We start from the raw sequence: 24,314 nt of genomic DNA on the forward strand, positions 1-24,314 counted from the left end.
GAGTGTAGCATGTGCCTTCCACAATCACACCTGGCCTCCAAGGATTCAATTACAAAGAGAGATTTCACAAATTGGTGGTGTATTCTCAGGAACTTAGAAGGTCAAGGGATGCTTTGTTTGCAGTTTTCAAGATATTATGGGGAACTGGTAGGTTGGATTGGATTTTGTGTTTTTTTTTCGGATGAATACGCCAGCTATCTTGTCGTAATTACTATCTGTTCCAGTGTGTGGTACTTGACAGGGTTATTTGAACAAGTTTACTGCTCCCATCCTCCTTTGCCTTTGCTCTGTCTTGGGCATATCTAATGATTAATAGTTGAAATACACCATGATGAATATCCACAGAGGAGTCTCTGTTCCTCAATGAAATCTCATACAACAAGATTTATCGTTTAACAGCAATAAATGCATCTACATTGAATCAGGTGTAATTACTGGTACCTTAAGGAGTTGGTTCAGGTACATTGCTCTCTTTGAAAGCTGCAGTAGAATTTTTCATCTCCACTCAGACTGTGTGAGACATCAGTACAACAGCAAGATTCAATGTAACATGAGGATTTGACCCATTAGCACTTTACCTTATTCAACAGACTTCTGCTTGTTTGGGATTCAAGGATCAGGGAAAATTGTATCAAGATTAGAGCTAGACCTTTCAGGACTGAAATTAGGAAATAACTGTGCGCACAAAGAATGTTAGAAGCTTTGAACTCACTTCCATAACCAACAAATGGTGTCTGATCACTTTTTTTTGTTAACCACAACAATTAAGATACATGAGGAAATTAGTGGCTATACAGGAGTGGGTCACAATCAATTATGCTGGTACTGAGAGGTAGAAAGGGTTTAATAAACCTCTGGGACACCCGGACCAACCAACCCAACCACCCCGTGGCTCAACACTTCAACTCCCCCTCCCACTCCACCAAAGACATGCAGGTCCTTGGACTCCTCCATCGCCAGACCATAGCAATACGACGGTTGGAGGAAGAGCGTCTCATCTTCCGCCTAGGAACCCTCCAACCACAAGGGATGAACTTGGATTTCTCCAGTTTCCTCATTTCCCCTCCCCCCACCTTGTCTCAGTGAAATCCCTCGAACTCAGCACCGCCTTCCTAAACTGCAGTCTTCTTCCTGACCTCTCCGCCCCCTTCTCCACTCCGTCCTATCACCCTCACCTTGACCTCCTTCCACCTATTGCATTTCCAACGCCCCTCCCCCAAGTCCCTCCTCCCTACCTTTTATCTTAGCCTGCTGGGGACACTTTCCTCATTCCTGAAGAAGGGCTCATGCCCGAAACATCAATTCTCCTGTTCCTTGAATGCTGCCTGACCTTCTGCACTTTTCCAGCAACACATTTTCAGCTTTAATAAACTAATGTCAAGATTAGAGTGGGGGCTGGAAAAGCACAGCAGGTCAGGCAGCATCTGTGGAGAAGGAAAATCGACATTTCGGGCAAAAGCCCTTCATCAGGAAATGTCGATTTTCCTGCTCCTCAGATGCTACCTGACCTGCTGTGCTTTTCCAGCCCCACTCTAATCTTGACTCTGATCTCCAGCATCTGCAGTACCCACTTCTGCCTTAATAAACTAATGGTTTGCTTCTATATTGGACTTATATATTTATTCCATTTGATTTGTAAATTCACCTTCCTACAATATGACTTTATTTTTCATTCTGTTTGACTTTGTGCTTTGATAGCTACCTCAAAAAAAAGTCTGCCTAATTCCCACAAATCTGTTTTCTTTCTTCAGTTTTTAAGCTAAGCAATTTTGGTTCATGAATTGACTTTATGGAACAACTGCTATTCAATTGATAAATGCACTGATTCAAACTTGAATTTCTGTGCTAGTTCTCCACAAATACTTTCTATTTGGGCAGACAACAGAAGTTCGGAGTTAAAAGGGTGTTCTCAGTAACCTTTGCACTTTTCATAGGGATTCTGAAGAAATCAAAATGTTAAGTCTGCTTGTGTAGAGGTTTATTAGAACATGTAGAATGCCTTGAACAGAGAGGTCAGAGTGGAAAAAAGATGTAGAATTATATTTTAAATTAAAATGGAATTATACAAGCACTCAATTATATGGTTTTAAGAACAATTGTTGTCAAAATTTCTGAATGGTTTTCAATTTCTCCTCAACTCAACACTTGTTATTGTTATTATATTGTTTTAATGAAAACGGAGTAGATAGGCATGGAATGATGATGGCATGGAGGTATGTGGATAGCATGGTTCAAGCTACCCACCTCAGTAGTGAAAATCCAGCCCTCATCCTGAAGGAGTACATGTTAAATCAATCTGTCAAAGACAAGGACATTATCATAACCCCATGTGGTATTACAATAAGTCAGAATACCATTATAAAATATTAGGTCAAGAAGGCACATTCCAGATCTCTACAGGGCAGGAGTTCTGTTTATGGAGACAGTGACTGATGCTGGGGTTTCAAATGGTATCATTTTCATAAATGCTGCATAACCTTTTTCATAAAATAACATATCAGAATTTTTTATATAAAAAATGAACGATATAATTAATTGAATGAAAATAATTTCACGTTTGTTATTATGAGAATGACAGTCTGCATTTTTAAAACAACAGTCAAAGGTTAAACCTCTATATAACAACACTTTTGACGATCAATGCCAATAAGGCTTTTGGAGCCAATAGTGAATGCATGATATTTTGTAAGTGATATTGTTAAATGTTCTGAATTTGATAGGGGCAAGATGGGATTCTTCATGTCTAAATCATTGGATGAAAGCCTAAAGAAACAGCAAGAGTTCATGGCAGCAAACAGTGCTCTTCAGGTATGACTATAATTCTGAGAAAAAAGTGATTACAGTGTTCCACATCATGCGTTCATTATCTGCTTTAGATTGGTAATATGAGCTGACGTGGCTTAACGAACATTAGCATATTAATGAAGTGATGTATTTCAGAACAGATTTTGCTGAAACTAAAACTTGATAATAGAGTTGTGTTATTTACCAAAGACCTCATTGGTAATGTAATATCATGGTACACGCATTGACACATGTTATTTGCTGGCAAAACTCACATATCACTTGTTCATTGATGAAACAAGGACCTTTCCTATGAGGAAGGTTATTAACACTGCTGGTAAGTATATTCCTATTTAAATCAGATTGATGGTAAGAACTTTAATGGCCTCGTACATCTCAACTTAGGGACAGGCAGGAGGCTGGAAGATCACAGCGAGCCAGGCAGCAGCAGGAGGTGGAGAAGTAGATGTTTCAGGTATAACCCTTCTTTAGGACTGGGGGTGGATGTAGAAGGAGCTGCAGATTAAGGGTCTGGACAGGGGCAGGGTGGTGAATTGGGGATAGGTGAAGATAGATTGAGGGTATTACTTGTTGATCAATGGGAGGAAGGAATCCAGTGGTGGCTGGGAGGAGTGGAAGGGAGGAGAAGGGGCTGGGAAGGGAGTCGGGGGATGGGAAGGCAGTTTATCGGAGATTGGAGAACTAATGCTGAGTCCTCCAGGCTATAAGCCGCCTAGACGGAAGAGAAGGTGTTGTTCCTCCAATTTGCAAGTTGGTTCATTGTGTAATGGAGGAGACCAAGGATGGTCTTGTCAGAAAGGGAGTGAGATGGAGAATTAAAATGGGCGGTGACTGGGAGGTCCGGTTGGCCTCTGTGGGCCTGGCTGAGATGCTCGGCAAACCGTTCCCTAAGTTTACCAGTGGTCTCCCTGAAACCACCAGTTTGTAAAACATTTGCTGCCAGGGAGTATGTAAGGTAGAAAGTGGATGCTAGTAAAGCAGAGCTTGTGGAACAGATTTTATAAAACAAAGCTGTTGATAAATTCAACATAAGTAATGCACCAAATTCATTTATGTGCTTTCAGCAAAACTCTCAACTAGTAATTCAGATCATGGTTAATTGATTTTGATTGTTTCTTGGTAACCTGAAATCACTGGTGGACAGCTGATGGACCAAGTGACAAAGTTGATTTACGACAGGAAAGCAAGCTATTATGTTTTTGTATCTTTTCTACTAACTCTTGCATGAAGTTCTATGGTTTAATTATTTTAGATTACTCTCAAGTCCAAACTGTCTGTGAGTGTGACAGTGTCTTCCCTGGCCTTAATAAGTAGGTAGGCCTTTGTTATCCTGTATAAAGGATAACAAAGAGAAAAACCTTTGGTGATTATTTCCCTAACTAAAATTAATTGTGCCCTTAGTGTGATTCTTCCCTCATCTTCAAGAAGCAATAGCGTGTCAGTTTGCATTTTAACTCTAAGCTTAAGAGTAAGCTTCTTAATGATGACCAAGCAAAGTAGTGCAAAACTTACATTCATCATTATATTAGTTGTTCAAGAGGGAAAAGCAAGGCACTTTTTTTCACTATTTTGGAAGCTAAATTAGTTTGGCACAACCTAGGGCAGGACTTTTCAGATGCTGCTGTTTTTTGCCCTGGTACACAAACAATGCCCTTCATCACGTCTCTTCCACTTCGCGCACCTCTATCCTTGGACCCCAAATGCAATAAGGTTGGAAGCCCCTTGTCCTCATATCCACCCCACAAATCTCCAGATGCAGCGCATCATCCTCTGCCATTTTTGCCAATTATGTCAGACCCCACCACAGAACGTACATTTTCCTCTCCATCCATATCTGCACTCCGCCAGAAACCATTCACTCCGTGATTCCCTTGCTGGGTCCGCACTCCCCACCAACACACCTCGGCTCCCTTCCCCGTCCACATTCCTGATGAAGGGCTTAGGCCTGAAACATTGACTCTCCTACTCCTCGGATGCTGCCTGACCTCCTGTGCTCTTTCCAATGCCACACTTTTCGATTTCGACCACACAAAGTGTTGGCAGAGCAAGCAGCTGTCGTGCTACCAGCTGCCCACAGTCATTTATCTTTGAGTGGGGTGTTAATTGATGGAGGAAGCTCCATCTCAGAGAGCTGCCAATTAATCAGCTTGCTGGCAACTCTATCAACCCACTAACATTTGGGATGGGGGTAGGTGGGAGATGTCAATGCCCAACTGCTGGAGCGCAGGGCACTAGGGGTCACAAAGTACTCAAGTTGGGGTCTACACCAGGTACCCAACTGGGGCCTGTGATTTATGCCACTGCTGTGGTCCGAGTAGTGCCAGGATTGAGTCATCCAAAGATGTGCAGGTTAGGTGGATTGGCCATGCTAAATCACCCATAGGTATCGAGGGATGTGTAAGGTGGGTGGATTTTCCATGGGAAATGCAGGTTTATGGGGATAGGGTAGGGGCATGAGTGTCCATACTGTAGGGATTTTATTGTGGCCACTGCTGAGATCACAGGAAATGTCTGTAGAAGAGGAACAAATCAAGGCCAGATTTTAGGCAGTTTAGGTATATGAGCAGGACAAGTGACAGTTTGGAGAGGTTGAGGGAGAGTTTAATGAGGCTATGACCTTGTGTGATGTCTCCAGTGGAGCCAGGGGATCCCAGAGAGCTTCCTTCCCTTGCTGAACACGAGAACAAAAAACAAAGACAGTTACAGCACCGGAACAGCCCTTCGGCGCTCCAATCCTGTGCCTATCCTAATCCTCTATCTAAACCTGTTGCCTATTTCCTCAGGATCTGTATTCTTTTCCTCCTTACCCATTCATGTATCTGTCTAGACACATCTTAAATGACACTATTGTTCCCACCTCTACCACCTCCGCTGACAACCCATTCTAGGCACCCACCACCCTCTGCGTAAAGAACTTTCCATGCATCTCTCCCTTAAACTTTTCCCCTCACACTGAACTCGTGACCCCTCGTAATCGAGTCCCCCACTCTGGGAAAAACCTCCTTGCTATCCACTTGTCTATACCTCTCATGATTTTGTAGACCTCAATCAGGTCCCCCCTCAACCTCCGTCTTTCGAATGAGAATAATTCTAAACTACTCAACCTCTCTTCATAGCTAGCACCCTCCATACTAGGCAATATTTTGGAGACTCTCCTCTGCACCCACTCCAAAGCATCCACATTCCTTTGGTGATGTGGCGACCAGAACTACAGTATTCCAAATGTGACCGACCAAAGTCTAATACAATTGGAACATGACCTGCCAACTCTTGTACTCAATGCCCCATCTGATGAAGGAAATTATGCCGTATGCCTTCTTGACCACTCGATCAACCTGCATTGCCACCTTCAGGCTACAATGGACCTGAACACCTAGATCTCTCTGTACATCAATTTCCCAGGGCTTTCCCAATTACTGCATCGTTCACTCTTGAATTGGATCTTCCAGAATGCATCACCTCACATTTGCCCAGATTGAACTCAATCTGCCAATTCTCTGCCTAGCTCTCCAATCTATCCATATTTTACAGTCTTCTCAGACAGTCCCCTTCACTGTCTGCTACTCCACCAATCTTCGTGTCATCTGCAAAATTGCTAATCAGACCACCTATGCCTTCCTCCAGATCATTTATGTATGTCACAAACAACAGTGGTCCCATCATGGATCCCTGTGGAACACCACTTGTCACAGTTCTCCACTTTGAGAAATTCCCTTCCACTACTATTCTGTTTCCTGTTGCCTAGCCAGTTCTGTATCCATCTAGCCAGAACACTCTGAACCCCATGCAACTTCACTTTCTCCGTCAGCCTACCATGGGAACCTTATCAATTGCCTTAGTGAAGTCCATGTATATGACGTCTGCAGCACTTCCCCCATCAATTAACATTGTCATTTCCTCAAAAACGTATATTATGTTGGTAAGACATGACCTTTCCTGCACTAAACCATGTTGCCAATCACTGATAAGCCCATTTCTTCCAAATGGGAATAGATCCTATCTGTCAGTATCCTCTCCAACAGCTTCCCTACCACTGATGTCAGGGTCATCGATCACCTGGATTATTCCTGCTTTCATTCTAAAACAAGGGGACAACATTAGCAATTATCTAGTCCTCTGAGACCTCACCCATGCTGCAAAGATATCTGTTAACACCCTATCTATTTCCTCCCTCACTTCCCTTAGTAACTTGGGATAGATCCCATCTGGACCTGGGGACTTGTCCACCTTAATGCCTGTTAGAATACCCAATGCTTCCTCCTGCCTTGTGCCGACTTGACCTTGACTAATCAAACATCTATCCCTAACCCAACATTCGTCGTGTCCCTCTCCTCGGTGAATACAGATGCAAACTATTCATTAAGTTTCTCACCCATTTCTCTGACTCCCTGAGTGGGCCAACCCTTTCTCTAGGCACCCTCTTGCTCCTTAAGTATAAATAAAAGGCCTTGGAATTTTCCTTAGCCCTGTTTGCTAAAGATATTTCATGACCCCTATTCATCCTTTTAATTCCATGTATCAGAATGGTCCTACTTTCCCGATATTCTTCCAAAGCTTCATCTGTTTTCAGTTGCCAAGACAGTATGCTTCCTTTTTCCTCTTAGCTAGTCTCACAATTTCACCTGTCATCCATGGTTCACTTATCTTGCCATTTTTATCCCTCATTTTCACAGGAACATGTCTATCCTGCACTCTAATCAAACTCTCTTTAAAAGCCTCCCATATATCAAATGTGGATTCACCTTCAAACAGCTGCTCCAAGTCCACGTTACCCAGCTCCTGCTGAATTTTGGTATAGTTGGCCTTCCCCCAATTTAGCACTCTTCCTTTAGGACCACTCTCAGCCTTAATAGTCCTTGGCAAGCAGATACTGCCTGGGTCCAAGCCAAAGGGTCTGCTAGTCTTACATGTTCACTGGCAAATCCCACCAGTCTCCATGCAACAGTCAATGATCCTCACCACCTTCAAGCATCCTTGCAAGCCATTAGAGTGCACCCTTCTCATTGGAGGCTCCCATCATCTAATGTCATGCCGAGATGCAATTATACTGTTCCTCACCTACTCAATCATGCAATATGTGAGACCTTTGAAGTCTTTCTTATATGTGCATTTCCTTAAAAATGTCCATTATTTCCCAGTAAAAGCTGCTAGCTAACATCTGACCTGGCTCTCCTCTCTGTCTGTGGGAAACAGATAGTAAGGATTTCTCCAAGTACTTAACTCGGAATAAAATGACTAAAGCTAGTGTTGGTCTTCCTCGAAACTAAGTTTGAGGAAGAGACGAACGGAAAACAAAGAAATAGCAGGTGCTTTGAACAGGTATATTTTCGCTAGCTTCACAGTAGAAGACTTCGAAAACCTCTCAAAGATAATTGAAAATAGGAGGGAATGAAATCAAAAATAAAATTACTATCACTCAGGAGAAGGTACCAGGAAAATTATTATTTGGAGGTGCCGGTGTTGGACTGGGGTGTACAAAGTTAAAAATCACACAACACCAGGTCATAGTCCAACAGGTTTATTTGGAAGCACTAGCTTTCGGAGCACTGCTCCTTCATCAGGTGGTTGTACTTGGTCTTAAAACCTGACAAGTCTCCAAGACTGATTGACCTGTATCCCAAGTCTTAAAAGAGGTTGCAGCATAAATAGAAAATGCTTAGTTATATTTTTTTTAAATGTGTTTGATTTTGAAATATAACACCTTTTTGGTCAAGAAAGGTAGGAGGCAGATATCAAGAAACTGCAGACCAATTAACCTGACACCTGTCATAGGGAATGTGCTTAATTCCATTATTCTGAAGGTTTTAAAAGGATTTTCTGAAAAAATACCATGTGATCAGACAGCATGGCTTTGTGACATGATAAGTGACCTATTAAAATTTTTGATGAAGTAATGTTCACGATGGGTCAAAGGAAACCACTGGATGTGATGTATTTGGAGTTCCAAAATGCATTTGATAAGGTTCCATAATCAAAGGTATCTACACAAAGTAACAGTACATGGTGTCAGGCATAACATAAGCATGGATAAATTGTGTTAGCTAACACAGAGTAGGAATAGATAAAGTATTTTTGGGTTAGTAAGCTATAACTAGTGGAATGTGATAGGGATCAGTGTTGGGGCCTTAACTATTTATGTTCTGAATCAGTGATCTGGACTGAATGTATGATGGCTAAGTTTAGTGATGACAGCAACATAGGAAAGCTAGTAAGTTGTCAAAAAGAGGTAGACAGTTTGCATAAGCAGCATTGTATTTAAATAGACAACGAATGCAAAATTTAATGGTACAGCGAGATCTCAGTTGCATGATTCACGTAAAGTTAGTATGCAATAAGTGATTCAGAAGATAAATGGAGTGTTGTCATTTATTGTAAGAGAAATGGAATATAAAAATCAGAAAGTATAACCTCACCAGTATAGCGGGTTGGTGAGACAATGTCTAGCACACTTTGTAGTGTTCTCATTATGTTTTTAAAAAATTGCTTTAAAAAACAGTTTAGAGAAGGTTCACCCATCTGATACCTGGAAAGAGGGGTCATCTTATGTAAAAAGGTTGAACTGGTTGTTATCACATAGTCAGCTATTTCACAGAGCCCAATGTTAGCCACTAACAGACCCTATTAGAACATAGAGCATTACAGTGCAATACCGGCTCTTGGCCCTCAATGTTGCACAAACCAATCTGAAGCCCATCTAACCTACTCTATTCCATTCTCGTCCATATGCCTATCCAATAACCATTTCAGTGCCCTTAAAGTTGGCGAGTCTACAACTGTTGCAGGCAGTGCGTCCACGCCTCTACTACTCTGAGTAAAGAAGCTACCTCTGACATCTGACTGATATCTATCACCCCTCAATGTAAAGCTACGTCCCCTCGTGCTAGCCATCACCATCTGTTGTTCAACCTATCTGACCAATTAATAGCGAGTCACCCACCTAACCTGATCATTATCCACTCCTTTGTCTGTTAACTGTTCTTCTCTCTCTCTTTGGGCTCTATTCCCACCTATTGTTTCCTCATTACTCTTTCCCCCCCACCCAACCCCATCCACTGGTTTCAATGTTGCCAGTATCCCTTCAGAATCAACCAATGGTTCAATCTGTCTTTGTTACGCTCGTAATCATTGAGGTCAGAGATTGTAACTACATTAGAAGAATAATAATAGTAATAATGACTGCTGCTGAAAATGCTTTGTGAAATCTCCAGGCAGTAGAGTTCAGTGGTGTGTTTCACATAGGTCAGTATTGTGAATGAGGCCTTCTTTGTACCACAGTGTTTGAATGCTTTGTGTCCCTGTGTGTCATGACAGAGAATCCAAGTTCATTCTTTCCTTTTTAAAAGTTAGAGACAGAGGCTTGAGCCAGAATGCAATGAAACTCTGGAAACAGAATTTTTCAATTCCTATCAGAGATGGGACCAGAGGAAGTAAGGCCCAAGAACTGGTGTCAGCAAGGAGCATTGCTACATTTTAAGTCTGTTTTCCTTCTGGGTGGAGTCACAGGTAGCCTTTTACATCATATTAATGGATTTCAAAGGCCACTTAGAAGAAGCAGACTAGACCATTACAGTTTGCAGACTCAGAGCAAAGCTGAAATTCTGCCAGAGTGAAGGTTGCTGAATCCCAGTTGTAGCAATGGATGGAGGGACCAATTTTCCATTGACCGTCGATAACCTTTTCCCTCTCTCTACACTCGCTATAGCCACTGGAGTGCCTTTGCCCCTCCACCATGATGGCCTAGCAGTTCTGAATTTTTCGAATGGATTTTTAAAAAATTTCTCAAGTGGGAGTGTCTTCCTCTGTCTCCTTTTCAGGAGATTGCCATCTCAGGAAATTCAGCTACCAATTTATCATTGGAATTGGACCTCCATCTCTGCAAATGCCCTTAACCAGAATATGAGTGCAGTGTTTTGCTGATAATTGGCCATCCTGACAAAAAATTGGTCAGATGTCTATTGTAGACCCAGGACCTGGAACTTCCACTGATATCAGGATCCCAGAACAAAACTGCAGCTCTTCACGTTGCATTCAGTTTCTATAAGTCAAGGTATCTGAGCTGCCAACAAGCTGAAGAACTTGAAAATATTCTTGAAAATACAGATGAATTGAGTCTGCAGCACATGGTCACATGGTCAGATTCTATCTGTGTGTTCGGGGGTAACTCTTCCTGTGAGTAAAAGGGCAGCAATATTTTCAGCCATGTGAGTGGTCCTGTGCAGACAATTAGCAGTGCCTAATATTCATCATGCCATGCAGCGATTAAAATTAAGATTGCTTTTCTCATTGGTGCTACCTTTCTGTATTGAACATGTATGCCAAAGATGTTGAAAAGGGGCATCCATTACATAAAAAGTAGGCATGTAATATCTAGTATTGGTTATCTTATGAAGCTGCCTGGATCAGAATACAAGTTGAGTACAGAGATCTATATTTATTTCCTTTCTTACTAAATTCACTGACCAGATATTAGTCCTTGAACGGATTTCCAGTTTCAGTTGTTGACACAGGCCAAATTATTATCCTGTACTCTCTTTACACACTATTACTGGCTGACGTATGATTGTTGCACCATGTTCACATTGCACTGGATAGCAGTAACTTCTGATCATTGATCTACCATTAAAACCTCTTGGTTAACATGCTATTTCCATTCACATTATGCTAAGTGAAAGACACTGACCATTTAATTAAGCTGCCCCAGCTTTGCTATTCCTTCAAATTCTGCCGGTAATTGCTGATGGTTTTAACCCCACCTCAAAAAAAAAGTGAGGTGGGTATCTTTCAATCATCAATTATGGCAAATGCTAGAATTTATTGAAGCAAAGAAGCCCCCTGCCCATTATTGCTGTGTGGCCAATTTGTCTATTCCCAGAGAGGATTTTAAGATAATAGGCAAAAGTTAACATTCAATGCTACTAACACTATTTGAGAAATTACTCGATATTAATGCACAATTAACCCAAAAATTAACTCAAAATTTAGAGAAAATTAAACACTGCATTTGGAAAATTTCACATAAATATATATAAAAACATTGATAGTGAATGACCCTGAAAGTATGCGCTGTTATCATATGTGGAGACATTGTAGTTATGGAATTTGCATCAATATTTTAAGAATTTCAGTAAGCTTAAAAGTGAACCTTGGATTGTCCTATTCACGGTCTTCAGGAATACTTTGACAAATCTTGCAGCACCTCCATCAACAGACTATGCTGAGGAGGATCCATCCCATTGAAACATTCTAGCTGAATTTGCTGTCCTTGAGATTGCTGTGATGGTGGCAATATCAATGTATCTGGAGCATGTTTGAAAAGCTTACAGAGACAAATAGTGGACTTTGTTAGAAATGTGTTGGCAGCAGCTCATGATCAACCTGTATGTGCATGGAGTCTCCAGTGCAGTGAAATATCCTACGGTGCTTCACAGGAACATTTTCAGACAAAGTGTGCAAACTTATGTTAGGACGGTGACTAAAAGCTGGTTCGAAGAGCGAGGTTTTATAGAAGTGGGAGGCTGAGAAGAGGAAATCCATAGCTTAGGGCAGAGGAGTTGAATGGTTGCCACAGCAACAGAAAGGATTTTCACTTTGTTCAAGAACAGAATTTGGTTAGTTTAATACATATGATTACAGGAATGGTTTATACAAAATTGCATGGTATAGCATATCAGTTTTGTGGCAGAATCGTGCACTATATCAAGTCACTTGCTCTATATTGCACAATTAACACCTTCTGAAAGTAAATTAATGTGATAATCTGCTATGTTTGAATGCATTAGATCTCTTGGTGAATAATTTTGTAGGTTCATTAATTTAATCTTTTTTTACTGCAATATACTTTGTTGGAAAAACATTATTGGGAGTGAATGGGTGCTTAGATTTGCTGCAAAAGCAAATTTATTTTTCCAAAATCATAAACAAGCTCTCAGTTTGTTTTCTTTGTTTATCGTCCATTTGTTTTGTTTAAAGTTTGTAGAACTAACTGCTCCATCATTACAAATAAATGATTATCACTTATTCAGCAGTTTCAATCAGTAGAAAGGTCACAAACACACTGAAATAAGATGGCTAGTAAGATTCATCCTCCCACTTCCTCCAGACCAAAGGGGTAGCCATGGGCACCCGCATGGACCCCAGCTATGCCTGCCTGTTCGTCAGATCCGTGGAACAGTTCACCTTCCACAATTACACCTGCACCATTCCCCACCTTTTCCTCCACTACATTGATGACTATATCGGCACCACCTTGTGCTCCTAAGAGGAGATTGAACACTTCATCAACTTCACTAACATCTTTCACTCTGACCTCAAGTTCACTTGGACCATCGTGGACACCTCCCTCCCCTTCCTGGATCTCTTCATTTCCATTTTCGGTGACAGACTCAGTTCAGACGTCTACTTCAAACCGACCAACTGCCACAGCTACCTGGGCTACACCTCTTCCCATCCTCCCCTCCTGTAAAAATGCTATCCCTTGCTTCCAGCTCTGCTGCATCTGCTCCCAGAAGGAGCAACTCCACTCCAGAATATCCTAAATGGCCTCCTACTTCAAGGACCACAATTTTCCCTCCCACATGGTCAACAATGCCCTCCAGCACATGTCCTTCACTTCCTCTACCTTTTCCCTCAAAACCCACTCCTCCAACCGTAACAAGGATAGAAGCTCCTGGTCCTCAACTTCGAACCCACCAATCTCCGGAAACAACAATCACCCTTCACCAATTCTGCCACCTACAGTCAGACCTCACCACCAGAGATATATTTTCCTCCCCACCTCTATCAGCATTCTGCAGAGACCATTCCCTCAGTGACTCCCTTGTGAGGTCCACAGTCCCCACCAAACCATACTCCACTCCCAACACCTTCCCTTGCCATCGCAAGAGGTGTAAAACCTACCCCCACACCTGCCTCCTCATCTCCATCCAAGGCCCCAAAGGATCCTTCCACATCCGGCAGAAACTTTTCTGCACATCCAAACAACTCATCCACTGTGTTCATTGCTCCCGATGTGGCCTCTTGTACACTGGGGAGACAGAATGCCAGCTTGCAGAATGGTTCAGGGAACATCTTCAGGACACATGTATCAAGCAACCCCGCCACCCTGTGACTGACCACTGCAAATACCTCTCCCATTCCGCCAAGGACATGCAAGTCCTGGGCCTCCTCCACTGCCAAATCCAAGCCACCGGATACCTGGAGGAAGAATGCCTTATCTTCCTCCTTGGGACCCTCCAACTACAGGGCATCAGTATCAATTTCACCAGTTTCCTCATCTCCCCTCCCCCTACGTTATCGCAGATCCAACCCTCCAATTCGGCACCACCCTCTTGAACTGTCTTACCTGTTCATCTTCCTTCCCACCTATCCGCTCCACCCTCTGCTCCGACCTATCACATTCACTCCCACCTTCATCTGACTATTGCCTTCCAAGTTACTTCCCACCCCCCAGCCCCACACCTCCCCCCATTTATCTCTCAGCCCCTTGGGCTACCACTCCAACATTCCTGATGGAGGGCTTATGCCCGAATCCTTGAGGCTCCTGCTCCTCGGATTCTGCCTGACCTGCCTGCACCGCACTTTTTGGCACTTCATTCATAGAACTCTACCTAAAAAAAATTGATGTAGCATGAAGAAAACACAAAATCAAACATAAAAATTGGGACATGAATGCAAATTGTCGTCTTTACTGAAGAGTTTTTACAACCTGACAATTGCCATTGGAATTAATATTCTCTGGGAATGTATGCAAGTCAGAAAACTGCTCAGGTACATCTCTTTCTTATTTGTGGGCTGTCCCTTTAGATGGTCAATTTGGCTTTTTTTTGTGCTGTCTTCTCTTGGGAAGTCTACTACTCTAATGAGGGGCTGACGTGACAAACTGAGTAGTTCAACATTCCTCTATCTGCTACTGCAGCAGCCCCACAGCTCTTGAGTCCACTGCGCAACTTTGATGTTGCCCTATATTTAATTAGTGACAATGTATTTTGAAGTAACTATGGTTGGAGTCTTCGAACGATCTGAGAGGTGAAGGCTGTATTGAGATTTGCAGCAGAACTGCACAGGAAGTCTGATGAGGCCCAAGTGATGTTGGGAACACCTTGCAGCGTCGTTTCTTTTTTTGAGGAGTGGCGAAGTGAGTTCTTTGCTCGGCAGCAGCAAGTTGTCAATTAAATGGGATTATTGCTTGTAAAAACCTTGCTAAAGGCACAACTCACCTCGTCAATATTGAGCTTGCTATCTTGTCAGTCCAGCTAGATGTTGAGAAAACTCAACGTGGAAACTAGAATGGCGAATCAACTTGTCGCTTGCTCCAAAGGATCTCCATGTTGCTCACCATCCTCGGTCACATTCCACAGGCATCAGCCACACTCAGCCCATATTTATAGATATTGGAATCTGACATTTGGCACTTTTCAGATACACTGATTGTGTGCTCAGAAAGCACAGATCTGCATTGCACGGTGCATGAACAACGAGCACTGCAAGGCTGCAACAAGTACACTTTACATGCAAGTTCTGACATCCAGCTCATGAATTGGAAGAGGCTGCATTTCAGGGCTGTTCACCTCCGCTCTTTGTATTTTTCTTCAGCATCTATCCGCAGACTCATAGCATCCAATGATATGCCATAATCATATGTTGCCATTTCACCCAAAGCTATCACCGCTTTGAGGAACTCTTGCAGAGATGCACAGACAGGCTGCTTGTCAGGAACGATCTGACCAATGGTGGGGGCTGTGGATATCTTGCTGCCCTGGAGTGAGAGGGGAAAGATATAAAAGAGACCTGAGGGGCAACTTTTTCACATAGAGGGTGGTACGTGTATGGAATGAGCTGCCAGAGGATGTGGTGTAGGCTGGTACAATTGCAACATTTAAGAGGCATTTGGATGGATATATGAATAGGAAGGGTTTGGAGGGATATGGGCCAGGTGCTGGCAGGTGGGACTAGACTGGGTTGGGATATCTGGTTGGCATGGACGGGTTGGACCGAAGGGTCTGTTTCCGTGCTGTATATCTCTATGACTTTATGACTCTATGTGCACAAAATACATTGCATGTCTATTCAACTAAATGGTCATGTGGGAAAGTGAGTAGGAGTCAATCCACAGTCCATTCAGGAGATGGAGGGGGGAGGTAGTTACTCTTAGTCAGGGTTTCATAGTACCATAAGCCACAGGCATGGGCAATACACATTCCAGGGTCAGTATCTCCTTGGGCTGTTCACAGTCATGGTATCTGTCCAACTACATTACAGACAGTGTTCAGTGGTCTGTCCTGTGAGGCCACACACGCAGTCGGGGAATCATCTATTCTAATTCAGGGAGCTGCAAATATAGCGGGCCAAGGTCTAGCCAGTTATGTCTAGGATTTGTCAAAGTCAGCAGCGGATGGGGACAAATACAGTCCAAGAACCATCCATTGCTTGAAAGTTGGTGCGACGTGTCTTTTGTTGAGCAAATGTGAGATTGTCACAAGTGGTAGGAGATACAAGGATCTCGAAGGGTGAAGGATCAGCAACATTTGCAGAGGTGGGGACAAGGACAGTATTGCGCTGGGGGGACGTTCGGGTGTATCAGGGGTATGCATAACAACATCAGAGAGCATGGTTGGCTCTGGGTGGGGGAGAGAGATTTATTGGCATCATCACCATGGCCTGCACAGGGGGAACACAGTGGGACCCCTAGAGCAGCAGGTGGGCATCATGAATTTGGAAAATCTGAGTTCAGGGGGCAATGAGGACTGTTCTGGGTAGTGCAGGAGTAATGGGTTCAAATGGACTGAGGTGAAAATGGACGTGGTAGCTCTTGGGGTGGGTGGGGGATACCAAATGAAGCCTGGAGCTGATTCTGTCCACGACAGACTGCATCTCCAGCCATCACTTGCTGTTTTGTAGATGCAAATTAACACTGGAAAATGGCTGAAACAATGCCCATGAAGGGGCTGTAAGGTGGTAGTGGGGTAGCCAGTATCTGTTTGATGGGTGAAAGCATGGCATCCACGTTTTCTGGATGTGGAAGGAGTAAACACATGAATCAGGCCGTTGCAATGCAACCGTTTCATCGCCGACTTGCACTGAAGGTGCTTGGAGATCACATGTTGGTCAAAGGCGTTACACCATGCCATTTGTCATTGCAAACTGATCATGAACTTGAATTGAACCTCAATAATAATGAAGTCAGTTGGAATGATTTAAAAAGAAACCATTGCTAGTCAAAGACAATCTGCTATCATGCAACTTCCAAAGATGCTGTGGGAGCTGCATGCCATCACTTCACCATCTATCTTGGAAGTGTAATGAAGGTCCATACTGAATGTAGTGAGAAGCTGAATGATTGATGTGGGTCTGAGAAATAAAGGTGTTCAGAGTACAGCAGACTCTTCCTTTTGATGACATATGGCCACTTAGCCAATACAGCCCCCTCACCAGGATTCTGCACTTGCTGACGGCTGAAGCTAAATGATGAGGGAGTTGAAGGGTGGGTCAGTAAATTCGCAGATGATACGAAGATAGGTGGAGTTGTGGACAGTGAGGAGGGCATTTGTCGTTTGCAAAGGGACTTGGATATGATGCAGAGCTGGGCTGAGGAGTGGCAGATGGAGTTCAACCCTGCCAAGTGTGAGGTTGTCCATTTTGGAAGAGCAAATAAGAATGCGGAATACAGGGTTAATGGTAGGGTTCTTAGTAAGGTGGAGGAGCAGAGGGATCTTGGGGTCTATGTACATAGATCTTTGAAAGTTGCCACTCAGGTGGATAGAGTTTGTAAGAAGGCCTATGGTGTATTATCGTTCATTAGCAGAGGGATTGAATTCAAGAGTCGTGAAGTGATGTTACAGCTGTACAGGACTTTGGTTAGGCCACATTTGGAGTACTGTGTGCAGTTCTGGTCGCCTCACTTTAGGAAAGATGTGGAAGCTTTGGAGAGGGTGCAGAGAAGATTTACCAGGATGTTGCCTGGAATGGAGAATAGGTTGTACGAGGATAGGTTGAGAGTTCTCGCCCTTTTCTCGTTGGAACGGCGAAGGATGAGGGGTGACTTGATAGAGGTTTATAAGATGATCAGGGGAATAGATAGAGTAGACAGTCAGAAACTTTTCCCCCGGGTACAACAGAGTGTTACAAGGGGACATAAATTTAAGGTGAAGGGTGGAAGGTATAGGGGAGATGTCAGGGGTGGGTTCTTTACCCAGAGAGTGGCGAGGGCATGGAATGCGCTGCCCGTGGGAGTGGTAGAGTCAGAATCATTGGCGACCTTTAAGCGGCATTTGGATAGGTACATGGATGGGTGCTTAATCTAGGATAGAAGTTCGGCACAACATCGTGGGCCGAAGGGCCTGTTCTGTGCTGTATTGTTCTATGTTCTATGTTCTATGTTCTAAATGAATGATCAAGACATGGCTCTCTTTATCAAAGTGCTGCATGTCTCACTGTTTGGAGAAGTGTGCTCAGCCCTCATCTATAGGGTATGTCATTAATGACTCTTCTGACATTTAAGAACCACTTTCGCTCCTTGTGTTCCCAATGTTCCCATTTCCACTAAGAGTCCTACGTTATAGGGGCCACTGTACACCTGTGGCACTAAGACAGCACTATCACAACACTGCCAAAAGGGATCCATTAATTAATGTTCAGCTGATCTGTAATAACGCAGGTATATGCCCACTACCCTAGCAGCCGCCATGGCTCTTATGTCCTGAAGCATTCTTGTGTTCCTGGTTCATTTGACAGTCCAGTTGTCTTAAAGGCTGGTTACTAGGAGGCATGAACTACCTACTGCAACCAGTAGGCTGATGACAATATTATACAAACCCTTGACTGATGTGGAGGACAGATACAATGTCACTCATGCCTCCACTGGGGCCATGCTGGATCAGATTGTGGGGCAGCTGTAAATGTTATTTCGCTGCTGGACCAGTCTGAGGCGGTCCTCCAGTAGAGTGCAGACGCAGTGTGCTATATCATCCTGGTGTGCTGTGCAATGAGGTAATTTGCTAAATGTTAAAGAATTGGGGGATGGCAGCAGTCCTCTAAGGGCAGTGGGAAGGAATCTTGTTCTTTTTTGCGTGACAGAGGATAGCTGCACTGGGTGCCACAAAGCAGACAGGACCTGATTGACACCCAGTTCAAATGGATGAGAGCTGGGTGCAGAAGACCTTAGTGAATTGGAGAATAGTGTGGTGTTTTATGTTTGGAGGTGAACTACAGGCCCAATTCGTTTGTCTGTGTTCCATTTTACTATCTGTCAATAAAAGCTCATGTTTGGAATTGTCTGATAATTTGACTGTATGGGATTTTCCCCTGTTGAGCAGTGACAAGATGCAGGTCTACAGTGGGCATTGGGGATAGAGTAACAGGAACTTAGTGAATTTACAAGGGAGGTAGGTAAGCACATGTAAAGCGTGTGGCCTTGTAGTTAAACAGCAGCTACGGTGAGAAAATGGTGTATGTGCAAGAGAGGGTCAGTCATGTCAGCTATGTGCTGTGAACAGTGTGGCTGCTGTTGGTGAGGGGCAACATAAGAAATGGAAACAGGAATTGGCCATTCAGCCCCTTTGGCCTGATCCACCATTCAATAGTATCATGGCTGATTCAACATTACTAACATCCTATTTCCTGCCCTTTCTCCATGATTCCCCTACTTATTATTACTATATACTTACCAATCTAATCCTTAAACATACACCTGGTCACTGCCCCCATAGATCTTGGTGGCATGAAGTTCCAAACATTCTCAACCTTCTGAGGGAAAAATCCTCCTCATCTTAGTCTTAGAATGGCTCCCTTTATTCTGAGAGAAGGAGAAAGTGAGGACTGCAGATGCTGGAGAGTCAGAGTCAAAAAGTGTGGTGCTGGAGAAGCACAGCAGATAAGGCAGCATCTGAGGAGCAGGAGAGTTATAATACCTTCTACCCTGACCTCAAGATCATATGGACCATCTCCAACATCTCCCTCCCTTTCCTGGACCTCCTTGGGGACTGACTCAACATGGACATCTATTTTAAACCTGTCAACTCCCAGAGCTAACTTGACTACACCTCTCCCATCCACACACCCCCCCAATAAAAATGCGATACTTTATTCCCAATTCCTCCACTCCTCACTATCTGCTCCCAGGTGGAGCAACTCCATTCCAGGACATCCCAGATGGCGTCCTATTTCACGGACTGCAACTTCCCCTGCAACATGATCAACAATGTCTTCCAGTGCAACTCCTCCAGTTCCCGCACCTCCGCTCTCAAACCCCATCCCTTCAACCATAAGAAGGATTTAACACCCCCCCCCCCCGCTGCCTCCACCACCATCCTCACATTACACCCTACAAATCTCAGGATACAGCACTTTATACTCTGCCATTTTAGCCACCTAAAGTCAGACACCACCAAAAAAATATATTTCCATCCCCATCCCTATCTGCATTCCGTAGAGACCATTTGCGAGCATAAGTGGTACAGTTAGTAAGTTTGCAGATGACACCAAAATTGGAGGTGTAGTGGACAGCGAAGAGGGTTGCATCTGATTACAACAGGATCTGGATCAGATGGGCCAATGGGCTGAGAAGTGGCATTTGGAGTTTAATTCAGATAAATGTGGGGTGCTGCATTTTGGGAAAGCAAATCTTAGCAGGACTTATACACTTACTGGTAAGTTCCTAGGGAGTGTTGCTGAACAAAGAGACCTTGGAGTGCAGTTTCATAGCTCCTTGAAAGTGGAGTCGCAGGTAGATAGGATAGTGAAGAAGGCGTTTGGTATGCTTTCCTTTATTGGTCAGAGTATTGAGTACAGGAGTTGGGAGGTCATGTTGCAGCTGTACAGGACATTGGTTAGGCCACTGTTGGAATATTGCGTGCAATTCTGGTCTCCTTCCTATCGGAAAGATGTTGTGAAATTTGAAAGGGTTCAGAAAAGATTTACAAGGATGTTGCCTGGGTTGGAGGATCTGAGCTACAGGGGGAGGCTGAACAGCATGGGGCTGTTTTCCCTAAAGTGTCGGAGGCTGAGGGGAGACCTTATCGAGGTTTACAAAATTATGAGGGGCATGGATAGGGTAAATAGACAAAGTCTTTTCTCTGGGGTCAGGGAGTCCAGAACTAGAGGGCCCAGGTTTAGGGTGAGAGGAGAAAGATATAAAAGAGACCTAAGGGGCAACTTTTTCACACAGAGGGTGGTACATATTTGGAATGAGCTGCTAGAGGATGTGGTGGAGGCTGGTACAATTGCAACATTTAAGAGGCATTTGGATGGGTATATGAATAGGAAGGGTTTGGAGGGAAATGGGCCAGGTGCTGGCAGGTAGGACTAGATTGGCTTGGGATATCTGGTCGGCATGGACGGGTTGGACCGAAAGGTCTGTTTCCATGCTGTATATCTCTATGATTCCTTCATTAGGACCGCAGCCCCCACTAACCCACCCCGTGGACCCAGCACCTTCCCCTGCTGCCATTCCAAGGTGCAAAACCTGCACTCACACCTCCTCCTCACCTTTATCTAAGGCCCAAAACGATCATTTCAAATCCCAGGGAGATTTTCCTGCACATCCACCCACCTCATCTAGTTCATCCATTGCTCTTGATGTGGTGTCCTCCACAATGGGGAGACAGAACACCAACTTACGGAGTGGATCAGGGAACATGTCTGGGATGCAGGCGGCAAACAACCCCACCACCCTATGCCCAACTGCCCCTCACACTTTCCCCAAGGACATGCAAATCCTGGGCTGCCTCCACTGCCAAATCAAAGCCACCCACTAACTGGAGTTCTCAGGAACCTACAACCACTATGCAGAAATGGGTACTGCAGATGCTGGAGATTAGAGTCAAGATTAGAGTGGTGCTGGAAAACACAGCAGATCAAGCAGCATCCAAGGATCAGGAAGATTGACATTTTGGGCAAAAGCCCTTCATCATCATTTTCTTCCTGGTCTTCGGATGCTTCCTGACCTGCTGTGTTTTTCCAGCACCAGTCTAATCTTGACTACAGCTACATGGCATCAACATTGACTTCACCAGTATCAAAATCTCCCCTCCTCCCACCTCATCCCAGATCTAACCTTCCAAATCAGCACCACCCTCCTACCCATCCATCTTTCTTCCCTTCTATTTGCTCCACCCTCCCCACCGACCTATCACAATCACTTCCAAGCTGCATGCACTTATCACCATCCCACCTTCTTTCACCTCAGCCTACCCTCACCCTTCCTATTTATCTCTCAAGCCCCTTCTTCCTCCATTTCGTGATGAAGGGCTTATGCCCAAAACATTGACTCTCCTGCTCCTCGGATATTGCCTGACCTGCTGTGCTTTTTCCAGCACCACACCTTTTGAATCCCTTTATTCTGAGACTATGCCCTCTGTTCCTAGACTGTCCTATGAGGGAAAACATTCTTTCAGCGTTTATCCTGTCAAGCACTTAAGAATTCTGTAGGTTTCAATGAGATCACTTCATTCTTCTAAATTCCAATGAATAAGAGTCCTGTTTAAACTTTGCTAAAAAGACAAACACTGCATTCCAGGGATCACCCTAGTAAGCCTTCTCTGAACAACCTCCAATGAAATGATATCTTTCCTGAAATAAGGGGACAAGAACTGTTCATAGTACTCTATATGTGTTGTACAGTTGTATAACTTTGTGTAGTTGCAGTAAGACTTGTTATATACCAACCTCCTTGAAATAAGGGCCAATATTCAATTCGCCTTCCTATTAACTGCTGCACCTGGGTGCTAGCTTCGTGTTTCAGGGACAATTACTCCCAAGTCCCTTTGTGTTACAGATGTTTGCAGCTTTTTTTCATTTAAATAATGTTCTGTTCTTTGGCTCTCCCTTCCAAAATAAACAACTTCACATATTTCCACATTATACGCCATTTGCCAACTTTCTGCACACTTACTTAACCTATCCATATCTTTTTGTAAATTGTTTATATCCCTCTCACAACTTGGCTTTCCATTTATTTTTGTGTCATCTGCAAATTTGGCTGCAGTATATTGACTTTTCTTTCTTCCAAGTCATTAATGTGGACTGCAAATAGTTGTAGTCCCAGTACTGATCCCTCTGTAACCCAACTGGTCATACATCACCAACCCAAAAAATATCTCCTTAACACCACTCACTGTTTCCTGCCCATAAGCCAATTCTGTATCAATTCTAATATACTATCACGAACACTGAAGGTCCTTATCTCATGACTTAACCTTTTGTGAGGTACATTAGGTTTCTAATACTTATCCAGGTGCACAACGTTCTCTCAAATATTGTACACTTGTAAGGGATGACAATAATTCAACAGATAGCTGCTGGTGATGAGTTATTCCAAAAATGGCATGTCAAAGAGATGTACAAGATGGAAACAGAGCTTTTGGTCCATCCTCTCCATGTCAATCAGATATCATAACCTAACCTAGTCCCATTTGCCAGCACTTGGCTCATGTCCCTCTAAACCTTTCCTCTTCATACACCCATCCCAGATGCATTTTAAATGTTGTAATTGTATCAACCTCCACCACTTCCTCTGGAAGCTCATTTCATACATGCACCATCTTCTGTGTAAAAATGTTGCCTCTTATGTCCTTTTTTAAATTTTTCCCCTCTCACCCTAAACCTATACCCTCTAGTTTTGGACTCCCCCACCCAAAGGAAAAGACCTTGACTATTTACCCTATCCATGCCCCTCATGGTTTTATAAACCTCTATAAGGTCACCCCTCAGCCTCTGACATTCCAGGGAAAAAACAGCCCCATCCTACTCAACCTCTCCCTATAGCTCAAATCCTCCAACCCTGGCAACATCCTTGTAAATCTTTTCTGAATCCTTTCAAGTTTCACAACATCCTTCTGATAGGAAGTAGACTAGAATTGCATGAAATATTCCAACAGTGGCCTAACCGATGTCCTGTGCAGCCGCAACATGACCTCCCAACTCCTGTACTCAATACTCTGACCAATAAGAGAAAGTATACCAAACTCCTCCTTCACTATCCTATCTACCTGTGACTCCACTTTCAAGGAACCATGAACCTGCACTCCAAGGTCTCTTTGTTCAGCAACACTTTGTAGGACCTTACCATTCAATGTATAAGTCCTGCTAAGATTTGCTCTCTCAAAATGTAGCACCTCGCATTTATCTAATTTAAACCCCATCTGCCACTCCTCAGCCCATTTGCTCCTCTGATCAAGATCCCATTGTAATCTGAGGTAACCTTCTTCGCTGTCCGCTACACCTCCAATTTTGGTGTCATCTGCAAACTTACTAACTATATACCTGTTACGCATCACATCTAAATCTTTTCTATAAATGACAAAACATAGTGAACCCGGCACCAATCCTTGTGGCACATCACTGGTCACAGACCTCCAGTCTGAAAAGCAGCCCTCCACCACCACCCACTGTTTTCTACCTTCGAGCTAGTTCTGTATCCAAGTGGCTAGTTCTCCCTTGCTAACCAGCTGACCATGAGGAACCTTGTCAAATGCCGTACTGAACATATAGATCACGTCCACCACTCTGCCCTCATC

General features: G+C 43.6%; 1 protein-coding gene across 2 annotated transcripts in view; it reads left to right on the top strand.

The window, feature by feature from the left end:
• The window catches only part of plgrkt (plasminogen receptor, C-terminal lysine transmembrane protein), an 87,281-nt gene that overhangs the window by 20,306 nt on the left and 42,661 nt on the right, over positions 1–24,314 (top strand). For both annotated transcript variants that reach the window (XM_072587465.1, XM_072587455.1), the window contains exon 2: positions 2,721–2,808. In XM_072587465.1, the coding sequence (XP_072443566.1) occupies positions 2,728–2,808 (81 nt within the window). In that variant the 5' untranslated portion in view covers positions 2,721–2,727. The remainder of the gene's footprint in view (positions 1–2,720; positions 2,809–24,314) is intronic.

This window comes from Chiloscyllium punctatum, chromosome 2, assembly GCF_047496795.1.
Source record: "Chiloscyllium punctatum isolate Juve2018m chromosome 2, sChiPun1.3, whole genome shotgun sequence".
Taxonomy (NCBI): domain Eukaryota; kingdom Metazoa; phylum Chordata; class Chondrichthyes; order Orectolobiformes; family Hemiscylliidae; genus Chiloscyllium; species Chiloscyllium punctatum.